Genomic DNA, 18,849 nt, shown 5'->3' on the forward strand with positions numbered 1-18,849 from the left:
TAGCTCATCGATCTCTGGGCCTGGGCCTGTGGGCATTATTGTGCAGTCATCGGCGTAGGAAACGATTGTGACTCCTTCCGGTGGTGAAGGTAGCTTAGATTTAAACAAAAGCGGGGATAGGACACCACCCTGTGGCACCCCTTGTTTAATTCTCCTTTGTTTTGATGTTTCGTTTCTGAATTGCACCGATGCCTGCCGACCACCCAGATAATTTGCGGTCCACCTTTTAAGACATGGGGGAAGGGTAGACCCTTCCAGGTCTTGCAGTAACGAGCCATGGTTGACCGTATCAAAAGCTTTTGATAGGTCTAACGCTACGAGTACTGTACTCTCGCTTAGTTGGCATTCGTAAGCCGTTCAAAACATCACGGGCAATCTTGTGGAACTGAAAATGAAATTCGAGCGCATCATTCGTAGAATTCCAATACATACCAAGGACCTTTTCCGTTGTTGTTTGGCGATCCATTGTGACAATTTGCGAATTGGTTACTACATTTTTACCGTTCAGTTCATTTTGTACATCTTTGTTGTTACATTAAAAATTTCTTAGCTTGAATCCGGCAGCGGCATGTGATCTTGATGGCCTCGCCAGTTACTATCAGTGCTTCGTCGGGGCTATTAAAACTGAATACCAATTCGTCAACGTACGTACTGGCAATCACAGGATGACTACCCCTGGGCATTATGGGTTCATACTTACGGGCGTTAACATTTTTTATGTGCTCAGCGCAACACGGCGAACAAATTGCTCCGAATATCATCGAGGACATTAAGTACGTCTGGATCGGCTTATCTGGTTTACCGTCTCTCCACAAAAACCTTTGAGAATCTTGATCTGCCTCCCTGATTCTCACCTGTGAAAACATCTCTTCAATATCCCCGGCTACGGCTACGATACCTTGACGAAATTTGTGGATAATGGCTATTAATGGCTGTGCTTGTTCAGGACCTTTAAGTAAAGAGGAATTTAAAGAACATGAGTTAGAAATGGCGGCTGCATCGAAAACGATGCGTAGTTTTTCTGCCTTCGAAGTGTTGACAACCCCAAAGTGCGGAAGGTACCATGTCGTTGGTCGTACATAGGCAGCCTGTTCTGGCGTTAGCAATTTTGCGTATCCCCGGTCAATGTACTTGGCTATTTCCATTCTGTATTTTTTGGCATAAATAGGGTCTTTCTGCATACGCGTCTCGACGTTTAGTAGACGTTGCTTCGCCATGGCATAGCTCGACGGAAGTACCATAGAATCCTGCCGCCAAAGCAACCCCACCTCATACCGCTGACCGAGATCCTTTGTAGTTTCCGTGAGTATTTTACGGACGCGTTGATTCGCATCAGACTCTAAGCCGACTTCTGCATTTCGTACTTCAAATTTTCGATCGAAAAATACTCCTCCAGCAATTTGTTTAGTCTTTTGCAAGATTTACCTCTACGTATATTTAGCACCCGAGGCATGGCGATACTTTCGTGACTGTGTGGCCCGTATACTAGCCAGCCTAACTTTGTCGCTGCTGCTATTGGTTGCTCACCTCCAGCTTCGACGATTTTTCCTGGCAAATACAAGTGGGCATTATCAAGACCGAGTAGCAAAACAGGTTTGACGTCATTATAACTCTGTACTGGCAAATTCTTTAAATGATCAAATTGTTCTTTGTTTAATGACTGCGTCGGCAAATTGAGACTCTTGATGGTGACAGTTGTCGACAGTTTCAATTTCACATGATACTCGTTTAGAGTTTCCCGTTGTTTGGCTATCACCGTACCACTGTAGGGTGAGAGGCGTAACATGCCCCCGAAGCCCTAACTGTGCGACGATATCGTCTTCGAGGAGCGTAACCGACGACCCTTCGTCGAGCATGGCATACGTGGTGATCTTACCTAAGGGTCCTGTCGGAACAACTTTAAAGAGATTAGCTACCTGCTCTTCGCGACAATTTAAAAGGCGTTCTCGATCGGCTGGCAATGTGGACTGTGATGCAATTTCCTTATGTAACAATTGGTGATGCATACGCTTGCAATTGTTTAGCGCACATGGCTTACGGCGACGACAATTCAATAGACTGTGACCTTTCACCAAACATCCGAAGCATAACCGTTGCTGCTTGACAAGTGACCATCTGGCGTCTATCTCCATTGATTGAAATTTACGGCAATCGGTTAATAAGTGAGTTTGGCTGCAACATAGACATTTTGGTTGTTCTTCAGTTGTACGCAAAACTCGGCGAACTGAACCCCCACTTAGACCATGCTGACGATTAGCATTCGTACTGTAGCGCGGCGGTGGCAATATTTGCTGGCTGGAACGCAGAGAGCTCTCGTTGACTCCAGGCATAATTGCTATAACTTTCGCAAGATCGTTAGGCAGTCTGAAAAGGTAACCAGTTGGGAATGGAGAAATGTTAGAAGCATACTTACTCCACTCGAATTGCTTTGATGCTGGAAGTTTTGTTATCAGCTGGTCCAGTAAAGTGGGGTTCATGAGGTGGTGTTCACACTTGGCTGATTTCAAATACGCTGAGACGTTTCGCACACGGTTTGCAAATTCATGTACTTGGTCGAGGCGATTGTCATGTATTATGGGAAACTGTTGCACCTTCTGCAGTTGGATCGTATGAGTAAATCTTGTCGGTCGGAATTAAACTCCAATTCTTTTATTATTTTTGGCACGTCGTCTGGGTAGATCAGCATTGATGTCACTGCGCGCTTTGCATTGCCTTGGAGCGCTTTCTGAAGGCGCATGAGATTCTGCCTATTATTGTATGAAAATTCAGCAGTGGTGTCCACGAAATTCGCCAGAAATAACGGCCAATCCTCCGGGTTTCCATCGAACGTAGGTAGCGGGTACAGTTTGGTGGCATGTCTTTTCATTAGTAGCATTGTATTTGCTGCTGACGATGGTTGTAGTTGTGCTGGTGGTGGCGGTGCTTGTGATGATGGAGCAGGCGCACCCAAGATTGGTACTAAACTAGTAGGCGCGGTAGTATTGGTATCTGTTTCAATCCGTTCTCGCAGTTGCTGCAGCTCCACTTGGCTACGGCTTGTTTCGTTACGAAGCTCTCGCACACAGTATCGAAGCGATGCAATATTTGCTACTAACGAAGCCAGTGTTTCGCCGATACCACCCAATGCTTGCTGGACTGCGGTACACTCTCCTATATTTACCGCTGTAGTACCTCCGTCCATTTCTACGTCACTATCATTACCTGGGGTGGTGGTATTTTTACCTTTTTGACGAGTATTCATATTGATGCTGCTGAAACTTGTGGCTGGAAGGCGCTTGAAAATTGTCTCGAAGATTTGTTTTATATAATCGCTTGGCAATTTCACATTAAACGCATATGTGTACACACCAGAGGGATGCCTGACAAAGAGCGGCCACAGTAATGATATAACAAAAACAAATAGTTGGCGATACCGTGTTAATAATGATGTGATGCTCTTAGACTTTGACGACGAAAATTCTATGGTTGACGATGGCTGGAGCACAAGGACATTAGTGAAACTTTATGTCGACGGCAACGGCAGTACTTTACATTAATGGCAAAATAAAATTAGAACAAAACTGATTTTAATTTATGGCATTTAATTTATTTCATTTAAATTATACTAGTCAATAATTATTTCATGGCTTTGACATAGTGGCGTGTTCACTAATGTGTGTCCTTGCAGCCTCCAACGTTGCGAACGAATGTACGAGAATAATTTTCTCAGGCAAATTTTGCCTATTTTATCGAAAGTTGATTAGGTGATTTTTAAAGTCCCGCTATGCGATGTTGGAAAAGAACAGCACAGCTTATACTATACATACAGGCAGTACAATAAAGAAACATAAAACAGGCAAACATAAAAAACATAAAAACGCAGGCAAACCCAGTAAGCACGTAAATCGGCAAATGTACCCAGTCATACGTTTGTAAGTCATTTTGTAACGACTCATACCTTTAGGAGCATTTCAGATAAGATATCTGCATGTGCTTGTGCGTTTCTCTCAGCTGCGTGCCTACATATGTGTAGACATAATGATTGATTCGTTTATGTAGATATATAATGATTGATCTATGGATGTACATGCAAGGCGCTGCTTAGCATCGGCTTAGAGATGGCAGCACCCCTTAGTTTTGCTAATATTCGTAACAATACATTAAAAGCCTCCACATAAAAAATTTGGCTGAAAGGTCATGCACAATAGATCTACACAAAGGTCACAGTGCTTCCAGGACAATAATAATAATAATAGCAAGGACTATTTCGAGATCAATACGGAACCAGGACCGGATCATATCTGGATTTTTTTCATAATAGTTTTGTGTTGTTTTCGGAAATCAATTCCGAAATATTTATATCAGTTATCAATTCGGCATAACAATTGTGGATGTATTTGGGTTGGCTTTTTATATTATTTCGGGGATTGTTTTCGGATGATTCCGGGCCTATCTACGAATTATTTTGGGACGTTAGGAAGCATTTGGAACGTACTGTGAACTATGACTGGCTCATATAAAGACTGTTTTCGGTATTATTTCGGAACCATTTCGAGCATGTTTTAAGGACCAAGTCAGCTTCACTTCAGAACTTTTTTAGAATTGTGTTCAGTATAATTATTAAACTATTTCAGGACTATCTTGTGACGTATGGGGGTTAGTTATTATATAATTTCGTGAATGATTTTAAGGATCATCGTTTACAAACTATTTCGGGATCATCTTCGGTTACATTGCGACCATTTCACAAATCCTGAATTGTTTTGAAAGCATTTGGAGCATGTTTAAGGACCAATTTAATATCATTTCGGTATTACTCTGTTATTATGTTCGGGATCATTTTTAAACTATTTCCAACAATTACGGTAATATTTTTATGACATATAATTCACAACGGAACTTACCTGCAATTCGGCTCTATCCACATCCCACTGCGACCGCTCCAGTTCAAAGCGTGACCATTCGTGTTGTATAAAATGTAATATGCCTGGTATGGTGTATTGTGGTGTGGTTTGTTGATTATTCTGTCCACTAGGTCCACCGCCACCGCCACCACCGTTGCCGCTATCATCATTACCATTACTGCCGCCCGTACCCATGCTACCGGCACCAGGCGCACTATTAACATTACCACCGGATAAACCACCAACACCACCGGATACACCACCTAAACTATTGGCGCCTACACCAACAATACCACCCACACCGCTACCACCACCACCACCACCACCCCCACCAACAACGCTACTACCGCTTGCACCCGCACTCACGGGTTTATTATTTATGCCAGTTGTTGCTCCTGAATTAGTGCCCATCGGATCGAATATTTAATTGTTGCCGTTGTCGTTATGGTGCCTTGACACGTAATCTTTTCTGAATTTATCTTGGTTTTTTTGCTTATAATTAATTTTTTGTTGTTATTTCTGCTTTTGATGCTGGAAATGCGAAGTATTTGTTGCAATATGTAAACAATTGTTAACGACGTTTAAATTATGTAATTGTTTTTTAGTTTGTTTTTTTTTTTTTTTTTGCTAGTTTGCTGCCTTGTAATGATTTATTTATATATTTATTAATGTACGTATGTATGTATTATATGTGCGTAGCACTTAGCAAGCGATTACCTCCTTTTTTAACGTGGGTTTCTTATTTATTTTGCTATTTGAAGAAATTAAGATGCGTTTAGAATAATCCAGGCATGCTTAACCAACGAAACGATATCATTTCGTTACGATAATCAACGTTAATAAACGAAACGAACTCATTTCGTTTCGTTTATTAACGTTAAGATCGTTAAATTAACGAAATGATTTCGTTTCGTTTTCTGCCATATCAAAACGAAATCAAATCGTTTATGTTGATTATTAATTTCAAACTATGCTGGCAAAGCTGATTGATGGCGGAGTCATTAAAGGTGAAAGCATTAGCCAAGCTGATTGCAACTTTTCTCTTGAATTTTGACAGTACGAACATTTCTCAGAGTATTTTTGACATTACCACCAACGAATTACACAAACAAATTACATAGAGTTTGTGTGTGTATGTGCGCTCGTTGTTGCCACCTTACGGCTTCACCATGGCTGTAGCATTGCCAGCACAATTCAAACATAAAGTATCACGTTTTTGTTAACGTTTTTAACGTTAACGAAAGCTTTTCGTTTCGGTTAAAAACGAGATACAATTTATTTTGATAATTTCTTTATCGATAATATTTCGAAGTGTTTCAACGGAAACGGTGGAAATTTTTTGATAAACGATTAGCTTAACGTTAAGGTGCATCCCTGGAATAATCAATTAGGTAGGTATAATATATCAGCCGTATATATGTATACAAGTATCTAAAATGTTATCCGATGGCTTTTAAATAATCAAAATAAGTTTACTTAGTACTATTGCTTGTTGTTGTTTTTATTGCTTTTATAAATTATTTGTTTTTATTCACTCACTGTTATGGACCAGCCAAACGTCCTACAAATATGAAGTTGTCAATAGTTCGATTAACTTTTCAAAAATATATACATTTATACAGTGCCTGTCCAAAGTTTTGGCACAGCGATTGAATTAAACTTCAGTTTTAAAGCCTCTTCAAACGGCACCTATTTGTTGTCAGTTTTTGATGAAGTTCCGATAAAAGATTAATATATAACCGGTTCTAACTAAGTTACGATGCTGGGTTCAGAATACTCTAACATTAAATGAGATTGTTTCCTCCCAAATGTTTGTACGGCATTTGTCTTGTTGTTGTTGTTGTAGCGATAAGGTTGCTCCCCGAAGGCTTTGGGGAGTGTTATCTATGTGATGGTCCTTTGCCGGATAAAGATCCGGTACGCGCCGGTAACACAGCACCATTAATGTGCTAGCCCGACCATCTCGGGAACGAATTATGGTCACATTAAACCTTCAAGCCGTCCCTCCCTCCCCACCCTCAAGTTCCATGAGGAGCTCGGGGTCGCCAGAGCTTCGTCTATTGGTGAAACAGTATTCGTCGCAGATAGGTGAGGTTGACAATTGGGATTGGAGAAGCTATATATTGCGCTGGCAACCTGAAGGGTTGCGCTACACAGCCCCTTAAATCTGGTATTTTAGTCGCCTCTTACGACAGGCATACCTACCGTGTATATTCTGACCCCCTAACCCGCTGGGGTATTTGTGCTGTTCTGGCTTTTGGTCCGAGCCTGAATAAAGAATGAGAAATTGAACTAAGAATGAGAGGTTCTTTGACACCGTACTATATACCGCGACAAATAAAACAAGATTTTATAAATTTATATAAACATTAAAGCTGATTTGGAAATAATCTTGGAAAATCGCCATCGAGAAAAGCATTACACGGGGGTTCAAATGTCAGTGCTATATATATAGACTCAGTAATCTGCACTAGATCCAGGAATTGCATAGCGATTACCTTTCAACGTCGATAACACTGGAAACCTACGGAAAGTGTTTTTATCGCTACAATAACAACAGATCCATTGAAATATGGATGGGAGCAGTACAGGTAAACACGAAAATGTAATCCGCGGCTAATGCTACGCGTATGGCTTGCGTCAGATGGTGTGTCATCTAATCGATTAAGTCGAGGATTTCAACTAAGAGTTGGTAAGTATAACAAATGCTCTAATTTGAGTACCCGCATTTTAGGCTTATCTCTGTGATACTAACATGCTGATGCTGGTGCTATATGTACATATATTCGTGCTCCGATATTGTGTGATGTCTTCTTATTTGTCATTCAAATGTTTGGACCAGGTGGAAACACGCAATTTTTTTAAGTCTTGATAATGTCGCGCCGGGGCAGCTTAGACTTATCTAACTTACCACTTTCTCAGAGAAGACTCTATACTGAGGTTAATGATTCGACAGCCTGAGGCTCGACCTTGGTTATATTAAAGGACGTATTTGGGAAATAGGCTGCTAGCAGGTGTTTCTCTACATTCATCGTTCCATGTCATCGAAAATTTCATTGCTTGTCTTTTTTTTTATTTTCTTTCTTAGCTAAGGCTTGTTATATCTAAGATCGAAGAAATAGAGAAACGAAGTTGGAAAGAAATAGCAGGAAAAATGTTGTAGCATAAATTTTTGATGATTTTGTTGATCACGAAAGTGAAAATGGAGAGCAGATCAGTTCGAAACTAGGAACGGTAACATTAGTTCCATGAGCAATTTTGGGTCGCCAGAGCATATCCTGCTGTTGTTGTATATGTATATGTTTATTAAGTCTATGAACGAAAAGAATCTTACAGACTAGATACAAATGAATAGAAAATTATAAAAACTATATAGTCAAACTTATATATTAATTACCGTGTAAATAATAAAAAAGAAAAAAGATAACAATGAGATGAATAAATAATAAAAATAAATTACAGCCACAAATCTAGAGAAGACTTGAACGTACTTCTCGACAAAGAGAAATCAAGAAGGAAGCTCCCTGAGAGTCTATTAAATACGGTAAGTGCGTGGAAAATCGGGTCAAACATGCAATAGTTAGCTCTACCGACACGCAAGTAAAAGGGCAAGAAAGTACGAAGACACCTATTAGGTACATTAAAATTAACTTTAGCTAGAAGAGCTGAACAATCCAAAGAGCCAGTGATGAGATCATAAACAAACATTAGTAGATGCGCAGCTCTCCGGATTTCAAAGACTGGAGATTGATAAGCATGCATCGCGAGTAATAGGATGGGGTTGGATCGTCAAAGTTAATAGAAATTAAGCAAAATCTAATGAATTTTCTTTGAACCCTCTCTATTCTGGCAGAGTGGCCACTATAGATGGGATTCCAGACAACTGAGGCGTATTCTAATTTTGAGCGAACTAAAGAGATAAAAAGTGCCTTCCTGGTATAGGGATCCTTGAAGTCGTTTGCATATCTGCGAGGGAAGGCAAGGTTTCTGTAAGCCTTCGGAAGGACATAACAGATATGACTAACGAAGGAGAAAGAAGTGTCGAAGACAACACCTAGATCAATAACTTCTCTGACAGAAGCCAGTGGAACACCTGAAATACCGTAGGGCGTGGTATGCAGGGTAGACGACTTGGAAAGACATTTGAAAGCACTTTTTGACATTTAAGTAGAGACTATTGGCATTACACCAAGCAACAAGATTATTTAGATCATTTTGTAGGAGCACTGCATCAGGCGGGCCATTAATTCTACGAAAAATCTTAAGATCGTCTGCATATAAAAGGAAATCAGACGAATTAAAGCAGGAACCAATGTCATTAATAAAGAGCACAAATAAAAGAGGACCAAGAATGCTACCCTGAGGTACCCCGGATGTTGCCAAGAAGGGTTGGGACTTACAGTCTTCAATTTCGACGCACAAGGACCTATTCGACAAATAAGATTTTAACCATGATAGGAAAACAGAGTGAAATCCAATGGATTCCAGTTTAAATAATAAGATTTTATGCGATACTTTATCGAAAGCCTTCGTGAAATCGGTGTATACAGTATCTACCTGGCAACCGTCCTGAAATGCAGAGATACAGAAATCAGAAAACGACACTAGGTTCGTAACAGTCGAGCGACCGGCCACAAACCCAAGTTGGCACGGCTCAATGACGCTTTTGATGACAAAAGTTAGCTTCTCTTTTATAATTTTCCCAAAAAGCTTCGAGCAAACTGTTAGTTTGGCGATAGGCCTATAATTAGAGACGTCATTTTTATTGCCAGCTTTAAAGATTGGACAAATGGAACTTTTTTTCCACCTATCGATAAAAGTTCCGGAAGACAGGGATAAATTGAATATATGCCGAAGAGGTATGCACAAAGATAAACTACAGAACTTCAGGACAAAGGCACAGAGGCCGTCACTGTCACATTTTAACGAGGGTTTAAGGGAGGACATAGCATTGCTGACGTCATCTCCGGAGATCACGAGGGAGCCAAAATATAAACGATCATAGAGCCCGGATCGCGAATAAGAGTCATTCAGATCTACAGTAGCATCATCAAAGTTTGATTTAAAGAAATCAGCAAACAGCTCAACTGTTTCTGGTAGGGACTGGGAGCGTACACCATTAAAGCTCATGCAGATCGGTATATTCGTCGAACCACGTTTGGATCGGATAAAGTTCCAAAAGGCTTTGGGATTTTCTTTAAGCTCATTTTCGAGCCTACCCATATAGCGATTGTAAAGGAATTTGTCAAGGACATTAAATTGACGCACACTGGTAGTGAACTGTTCTCTGAGAAGGATATTATCTGAATCTGCCTTGAATAAGTTATTGAGTTTGTTACGCTTATTTTTCAACCTCTTAAGAGTTTTATTATACCATGGTAATTTATGAAGCCTGGGCCCAAAACGAGGCACAATACTTTGAAATGTTTCAGTCAAATTCGATAAGAAAATATCATAACAAACACTGACGTTGTTGTATTAGCACGACTATCTCGGGAACGAGTAATATGACCACATTAAACCTTCTAGGCCATACCGCCCCAACCCTTCGTGTCATGTGTGCAGCACATTCATATTTGTAACAGGATTCACCTCGCATAGGTGAGGTGGAGAATTGGGTTGCCGAAGCTTTGAAACTATAAAGCTTTGTATTGCTCTTTTCAGCCCCTTTGAACCCTGCATCGCCTGCTGATACGTGCATATTTGTAACGGGGTTCGCTTAGCGTAGGTGAAGTTGATAATTGGGCTACAGGAGCTATGAATTGCGCTGGCAACCACATGAAAAAACGCCTGGGTGGGTCCTATGTCACGCAGAACATCGTTCTGTATAAGTATGTACATAATGGGTATGTTTATGCGGGAAGGTGTTCTGTCGGCGTCATTTTTGGTTTTTTTTTAAACTTTTTTATTAGATACTGTATGTATATACACATAATTTCGGCATGTTTTAGCTAATTATGTAGCACCACTTTTTATTCTAATAAGTACATTGCACTATTACTATTTTACAAATGAGGTCAACTTTTTCGCACTTATGGCCGTAATCTGACTTCTACCATTCGTGTTTGGATTGCACTTTTACCTCTTTTAAGTTCGTTCGGGTAAGTGCAGCAACCTTCCCAGACAAAGACAGCGAAGATGACAAGGCAAACAACGTTTTGTTCAAAGAATGGAGGTGCGCTAGTATATGCTCGTATGTGTACCGGCTACGTCCAACTCATCAATGTAAATCAAGTTTTTTTATCTACATAAATATGCAAATTAGATCAAATTTTTAACGCCGCTTTCTTTGCACATCATCATCAACAGCAACAACATAAAAAAACCGGGTTGGTCAGCTATAGGTACGTTTAACAAACAAGCACACCTACCAGACGACGATGTCCAAACTTTTCTTTACAAACTATTTGGTATGTATTATAGTCAGTCACCTGGACGAGTTCGAAATAAAACGGGACACCGCTGTATTTCACCCAACCCCTACAAACACGCATACACTTGCATTAAAGACACGATCGTGCGCTAATCGAAATTTTTGTGCATGAAGATTGAAATTGAACTTGGCTTTCACTGCTTTATTTTTCGTATTATGAACACAATTTAGTTTTTTATGAAAACGAATTACACTCATTTAGTTAGCACTACTCCTTTTAACATGATTTTGCAATATTTTCCATTCCTTTGGCAGTTGAAAATTCTTTACGCAAAATCTACTTTTCTACACAGAAGTGTCAAAGTAGACGAAAAAATTAAATGAACAATGAAGAGTGAGAAATTGCCGTACGAAAAACTGAACGAAGAAAACGAGAAGTCCCTGCCAAATACGAAAAAAATTAGATGTCAAAAATGTAGTGATGCCAGATTTTTATTTGATAAACTTTACCCTACACGAAACAATCGGAAGATCAAATTACAAGATATTTCTTTCACAAGACGGTGTACCACCTAATATTTATACAAAATTATCATAAGTGGTATCGAAAGTCGGGATTCGACCTGCGTTTCTAGGAACCGAAAGCGAAAATTTAAAATTTTTTTTCTGTCGAAAGATATTTACAAAAAAACCGGAAAAAGCCGCTAGAGGATCCATTCGGAGGACTGATCCATAGGTTTACTCTGCACAGAAGACCTTTCTGCGCTAACAGCATTCGGCGGCAACTTTATTAAATAACCATGGGTGTGCCCAACACTTGATTGAGCCGAACAATACAACCGCGTAGAACACCTTTCTGCGTTAGTGTGTGTTTGTGTATAACAAATCTGGCATGAAAATTTCTTTATCTTTTGGCAGATATAAAGAGCCTCATTTACCCTTTCGAATTTTAAAAATGGCGGTCAAATGCGTATTTGAATACCCCTTTGATAATTTTTGATACAAGTTAAGTGTTGCACCGTCTTGTAAAATATTACCAATTATACAAAGAATTTCTATAAATGCGACAGCGAGACTAACATTATACACAAAATAAATGAATCTGACATATTATTGTTATAAAATTCATTTTAAAGACTGAAATAAAAGAATAAATCTGGTAGATAGCTAAGGAAGGACTTTGTATTTTAGGTACAAAAAATTTAAACAAAACTGATTGTTTTGCTTGAGGGTAGATACAATTAAAATTTTAATGTTACTTTCCAAACGGTAAAATAAAAAAGGGTCGACTGCTAATACAATTCTAAAAGATTTCAAAGACACATTTTTCCCTGGTAAAAATACTCCGCAGGCGGGAAACAAAAATTCTAATTTCTGCGCGGAAAAAATTTTGATATCCAAACCCGTGTTAGACTCACAAAGGATAAATGAGATGAGATCCCCTTTCTAAAAGCATCACCTTCAGCCACTGGAGGCTTATAGTATTTCCACAACTAAATATTAAAGTTACCAAAAATATGTATGAAAAGGCAGTGAAGTTACCAAATATGGTGCTACCAGACATGTGAATGGCACGATTTTTATTCCAATTAATTTTATAAAAAGCGCTACAGGGAAAATTTTGAAATAAAAGTTTACGCACTTTCAATTTTTTTTTTTAAAGCACGATTTTTTATTCCAAATTTTCTATTATTATATGAAATAAACACAACTTATTGAAAACTAAGCACCATAGGCGAAAACCTAGAATAAAAAATACCGCGATTTGTTTTTCCGTGAAATGAAAAAGGTTAGGTTAGGTTGAGCTGGCCGGTCCATGAGGACCTCACGTAGACTGAATAAGTCCGTAGTGTTACCAGAAGTTTGCTTTAACGACAAAACTGAAAAACCCTATCAAAAACCAGGACCCATGTTATAAAATAACTCCGTCCTCTTGGCAAATACTAGAAGCTTCCTAGGACTTAAGCTACTTACTGCTTCTAAATCTGACAGTCTTAGCCTGGCAAGCGCAGGGCACGAGCACAGAACGTACTCGATCGTTTCCTCCGCCAGGCCGCACTTCCTACATCTGCTGTCACTGACTAAGCTTAATTTAAAGGCATCTGACGCCAGAAGGCAGGGTCCAGTCAGAATACCCGTCATGAGTCTACAGTCCTCTCTTTTTAATGATAGAAGCAACTTTTTTAGTCTAAGGTTGTAACACCTACACATAATCTTCGACACTTTACAGCCCCGCGCTTGAACCCACGCCTTTCCTGCTTGGTCGATGATGTGCACCTCTCGCCTTCGCTTAATTTCGCCCGTCTAATTGGGACGTCTATGGAGCAAGCTTCAAGGGATGCGCCCTCTTTAGGTAGTTCATCCGCTTTTCCATTCCCATCTATTCCCAACAACTTTCGCCTGCCGGCAGTACGATCGGAGTTCGACAAGCAAAATATATACTACGAAGGACTGAGAGAATACAACGATTTTCCAGTTGAAATAAAACAATGCCAAAACATCAATGAATTTAAGAAATTATTGTAAAGAACTACCTTTCAGATAATGATCTCATAGATATACAAATTAGGGGTACAAGACTGTATAAAATTTAATAAATAAAAATAATAAATCTATTCCCATATGCCTTGGGACCCAATATAGATGTATGCTTCTCCCTGTCCCGATTCTCTCCAGGGACTGCTTACACTCTAACACACATTTAGATGATGTGCTATGGAGATTGCCTTAATTGCTGCTTGCCTGTCAATAAAAAAAGTTAACACGATTGCAGATTGGGCTATTTTCTTCCAGGGTTTCTACTGCTTTGGATACGGCTACTATTTCCGCTGGAAAACGCTACAGTAATCCGGCAGCCGGTAGGATCTGTTTATTTCCGGATCAGCACAGTATACCGCAGACCCTACCCTTTCCACTACTTTGTAACCATCTGTGTCACATGTATCGCCTCGTCCGCCATTTGAGCACCCTTGCGCAGATGGGGAATCAGGTAGTCTGTTCGTCTTGTGATTGATGACGCTTTACTACTGTGGCCGTATGGTCGGCGCTCAAGCTGCCCCGAGGCACCGAGCCTGGTTACAGTTGTTAACGCTATGTTCTTTGCTACCACGTCTACATATGGAATGTCCAGAATGGAATACAGTGCAGCTGTCGGGGTTGTTTTCAGGGCTCCCGATCTGCTAAGCATTGATAATCTGCATACCCCCTCTAATTTTTTGAGGTAATAGGGCTTACAATCGCTGTAAAACCCCAATGAGAAAGAGAGGGCGATAAGACCCACGTACACCCCAGCATTATTTTACATGCATAAAGTGCCGTTGAGGCCTTCTTCAACCTCTCCTCCACGTTGAGCTTCCATGACAGCTTACTGTCTAGGATGATTCCTAGATATTTTGTGCAAGGTTTCTCTGTAGGGTCACCCCTTCTAATTTAGGCCTGATCCAATTTGGGACCTTGTACACGGGTAATTTTTCGGTTTTTTTTTTTTTTGGACAGAAGCAAAATTTTCGGTACGCTTTTCGAAAACCCATATTTTTGAAACGCCGCTGGGCCTAAGGACTTACGTTAAGATTGTAATATTGTATATTATTACCGAATTTTGTTTTGTGCAGACACATCGGTAGCTAACCGAGTGCGTTGAACATCTCGCTAAACCAAAGAGGATAAATTAAAATAAGAGCCACCAGCATTTATGCACTCATGTTTTGGGCATAAATGGTAGTCTCATATACCCGGTACTCTTTAACAATAAATTAAAATATGTGGCAACCAACAATTCTCGTCCTTTTGCCAGCAGCCTAAAATTCTCGTATTTTTGAAATATATCACATAAGCCCTCTTTCTAAAACCTATCGTTCTTTACATTTCATTCTTTCCCTGAATGACACAACCATAGTGTAATCACCAGGTGAAGTAAATAAAAAAAAAAACAGAAGATGTACGCTACACTTCGTTTTTAAGCGTCTTTGCGTCAAGTTCGTTTCCCCACAGCTCAACCGCGTGGTATAAAAGGACGCTATTCATGCGGTTGAGAACAAAATGGCGGATAGTGAGGGAATCGAAATGACAAAAAATTAATTAAAACAGTTGAAAAACTTAAAATGTATCGTACTTGGAGTAAACCATTAAATCATTTAATTTGAATATAATTTATCTAAGAGAAATACCTGGCGTGTGGAGCATAGATTAGATTGATACGAATCTTTTGTTTACGCTCTCATATTTTCGCTCTCACGAGGGATTTATCTTCTAGTTGTTGCTGGCAACAATCACAGATAAATCCCTTGCGCCAGCTGAAGCGGGTGCCAGAACAAAAAATGTGCCAGCCAAAAGGAAAAACGTGCCAAAAATTTTGGTAAACTTTAGTTTGACCTACAACTGTAGAATAGCGTTCAAAAATTATGGGAAAAAGGATAAAAATACTTGTTTTAGTGTAAGTATTATTAGTTCGAAGGCGGAGGGTAAATATTATTTCCCATTCAAAAGTTATTACTAAAAACAGGTTTTGTAAATATGAACTCCCGATGCAACCAGTCCATTTTGATCACAGAACCTGGAACGCCAGACATGTAGGATAAGCCCTATCCATTAAATTATGTTAACTATTATATCATAGGTCCGATATACTGAAATTTCAAAAGAATATATGATTTTCACTGCGAGTTAAAGGCAGTTACAATATTTGACTAATTAATTTAATCGAAATGTTAGTTTTACTTAGATTTGTTTATATTTAACTCTAACTATTCGTATTATTGTAAAATAACTTTAAGGAAATAAATATTTTACGACTATCATTTTATTAAATAATTGAAACTATAATCGCCGAAATGTATGTCAAAAATCCCCATTTTCAGATCTATTAATTTTTGTTTGGAGTGGCATCATTGATAAATGTTATAAAAAATGTGCATTTTGACAGCGCTCTCTCGAAACAATGAGTTGCAAATCCATTCATCTATGGTGTGGAGACAAGTTCTCTGGCCAACAAACCCCAAACTAAAAAAAAAAAAAAAAGATGTACGCTATCTGAAACGGTAGTGATGTAATTTCGACGGTCAGAAGAGGGCAAAATTTTTAGCCGCTTTGAAGAAATAAGAGTAGAAAAATAAATAACTTGCTACGAAACCATTACAAAAATTGCTGTTTTCAGCATATTAGTGCAAAATTGCATACAAAGGTTCAGTGCAAGTTAACATTGCTTTTAGGATCGAATAAAAGTAAAAAAGTCAATTTGGCCACTTTAACTGATCTCAATTTCAACTGCAGTTGAAACTTTCATTGCAAAACAAGACATAAAAGAAATATAAAATACATACATATGTTCGTCAGTTATTTAGTTGTACTTTTCTGCCTTTGGCGGAACTGAAATGGGTTTCGGGTTCGATGAAAAGTTTTACAGTCACACTTGGAAGTGATTGTGATAGTCTTAAATGTGTTTTCGTCCCTGAAAATTCATTGACATGTTCATCTGCTTTATTGATTTCTCGTTGAGTCGGGATTAAAAAATATAAATAAAATTAAAAAAAAACAACAAACTTAGTCAGAAGATACCCCAAAAACTCTTGACGTTGCATTCATGATGTATTACTAATGTTACCAAGTTATTATTTACCAAAATATATCAGGGGATAGACTAGCCCAGTGGCATTCGGCCTAGAACGATAAGATGCTGATCCAAAGTGAGCTGGATTCATTTATTCTAAATTACAATCCTTAAGTGTAACATTCCTGTTGTTGTTGTAGCAGTGCTTCATCTCATCTTAGTGTTCTGATTTTTAGGCCAAACAGCAACAGTGAGTTACAATTTTTTGTATATTTAGAATACCACTGTTTAGCCGAAGTTTTTTCCAAATAAGGTATAATACAATTTTGGGGTTCTTGTAGGAATGAGAAAACATTCTTCGTAGTTTTCACTAGTACTGTACAGGGGAAAATCCTTGGTTGAAAATGACGTGAATGCAAATAGTTTGTTTTAACAAAGTCCTTTTTCAATTTTTTTGGGAACAAATTAAACATATGTATATAATGATAATATCAAAACTATGGAAGTATTAGTTTAAAGATACCCTAACTGATTAATTTCTGTAATTAAATCCAGTAAAGGTCCATCGATATTCACCCTCCATAGTTTATGTGAAAAGAGTACTAAAAGTGGAATATTTAACTCCTGAAAAATGAAAAAAGCAACACTTTTTCGGGGACAACATTGGTGAATAATTTTCAGATAGCCGAATGACAGAACAAAGAATTTAGAGCGAGACAATTGACGGTTACTTCACCTGATTATTCCACCATGGACACAACTTAACGAAAAGTGTTGCCAACTAAAATCAACAAACAAACAAACAAAAAAAAGTTGCAGCCAATGAAATAGCAAAGATACGCATTCAACGAAAAATACGACGGTGGCCGAATTCCGTTTTCAATCGCTTCTGCACTACACCTATTTCCAGTATGGGAAGGTCTACAATGTTTTGTTGATTGTTTCAACGCCTAAAATAAATCAATTTTATATCGTTGCCGAAACACGCTTCACCCTCATTCATTAATACTTTTACGCTTTTGGCAGGTCAACAATAGAAGGCAATGAACTTTATGAGGCCATTTAGTTTTGATAGAGAAATTTCAAATATGTGCTTTTAAGAATAAACCGACGTATTTTATTTTTATCCACATTTATCAATTGGTAGTATTTTATTCAGACATGAGTTAATGCACTTAGTCACATCAAAGGATTCTTTCACACTTATATCGGCATTCATTTCAACTAAAACAGTATTTTGTTGTCTTAAACGCTTCACCACCAACTTTTTTCATTAATCTTAACTGCGATATATGTACGTTGCACTTATAATTTTCTGTAACAATCGGAATAGTTTAAAATACACATTTTAATAAAATCGAATCACTGATATAAAATATTCGTAGAGAAGCAGAGAAACATCTCCGATTCCGTTCATTCATATTTTCTCGTCTTTTTTTTACTGAAGAATGCTCAATGGGCCGTTGTCTGTTTGCGGGAGTACCTTTTAGACAACTTCACTAATGTGTAATTTTTGTATATAAATTAAGCCGCGTCTCGTGTACAGAATAATAACTAGCATATTTTTATTGTTTTAATAACTTAAATTTTATATATATATTTTGTATGCTTAAAAATTGTACAAATTAGTTTTCAAGTGAAAATTACCGAGAGCAGAAAATTATGCACTTTCTATTCTCGCCTTTTTAATGGAAACTTGACGAAGATAGTGTTGCCAGCTTAGTGGTTTATGGTTTGTGTTAAAAAACTTTGTGGAAATACACATACGTTAAAGGCGGTGACACAATGCCATTTTTTATATAAATACATTTAACACAAGCTTATGCATTCCAATAACATCGCCACAATAGACCAAGATGTTGCGTTTGTAAATATGAAGGAACTTCAGACTTGGCAATTGAAGTTTATTACGCCTTGCCCATTCACATACAAAATTTCGGGGAATATTTTGAATAAAGTGCCACGATTTTCCAACTTTTTTTTTCGAAGGGTGGCGGGGGTCCTAAAAATCACAAAATTATCATCCGCAACCCTAGGAAACTCTTAGT

The 18,849-nt window shown here is 38.5% G+C and overlaps 1 protein-coding gene across 11 annotated transcripts in view; it reads right to left on the reverse strand.

The window, feature by feature from the left end:
- The window catches only part of Cka (Connector of kinase to AP-1), a 100,891-nt gene extending 82,376 nt beyond the window's left edge, over positions 1 to 18,515 (reverse strand). For 2 of the 11 annotated variants that reach the window (XM_067768477.1, XM_067768468.1), the window contains exons 1-2: positions 11,315 to 11,633; positions 4,884 to 5,634 (exon numbers count right to left, since the gene is read on the reverse strand). In XM_067768477.1, the coding sequence (XP_067624578.1) occupies positions 4,884 to 5,294 (411 nt within the window). In that variant the 5' untranslated portion in view covers positions 5,295 to 5,634; positions 11,315 to 11,633. The other 9 variants (XM_067768470.1, XM_067768471.1, XM_067768474.1 and 6 more) reach the window with 9 other exon arrangements.
- Between the last annotated feature and the right edge of the window lie 334 nt (positions 18,516 to 18,849).

Source organism: Eurosta solidaginis, chromosome 2 (genome assembly GCF_040869045.1).
Source record: "Eurosta solidaginis isolate ZX-2024a chromosome 2, ASM4086904v1, whole genome shotgun sequence".
NCBI classification, from domain to species: Eukaryota; Metazoa; Arthropoda; class Insecta; order Diptera; family Tephritidae; genus Eurosta; species Eurosta solidaginis.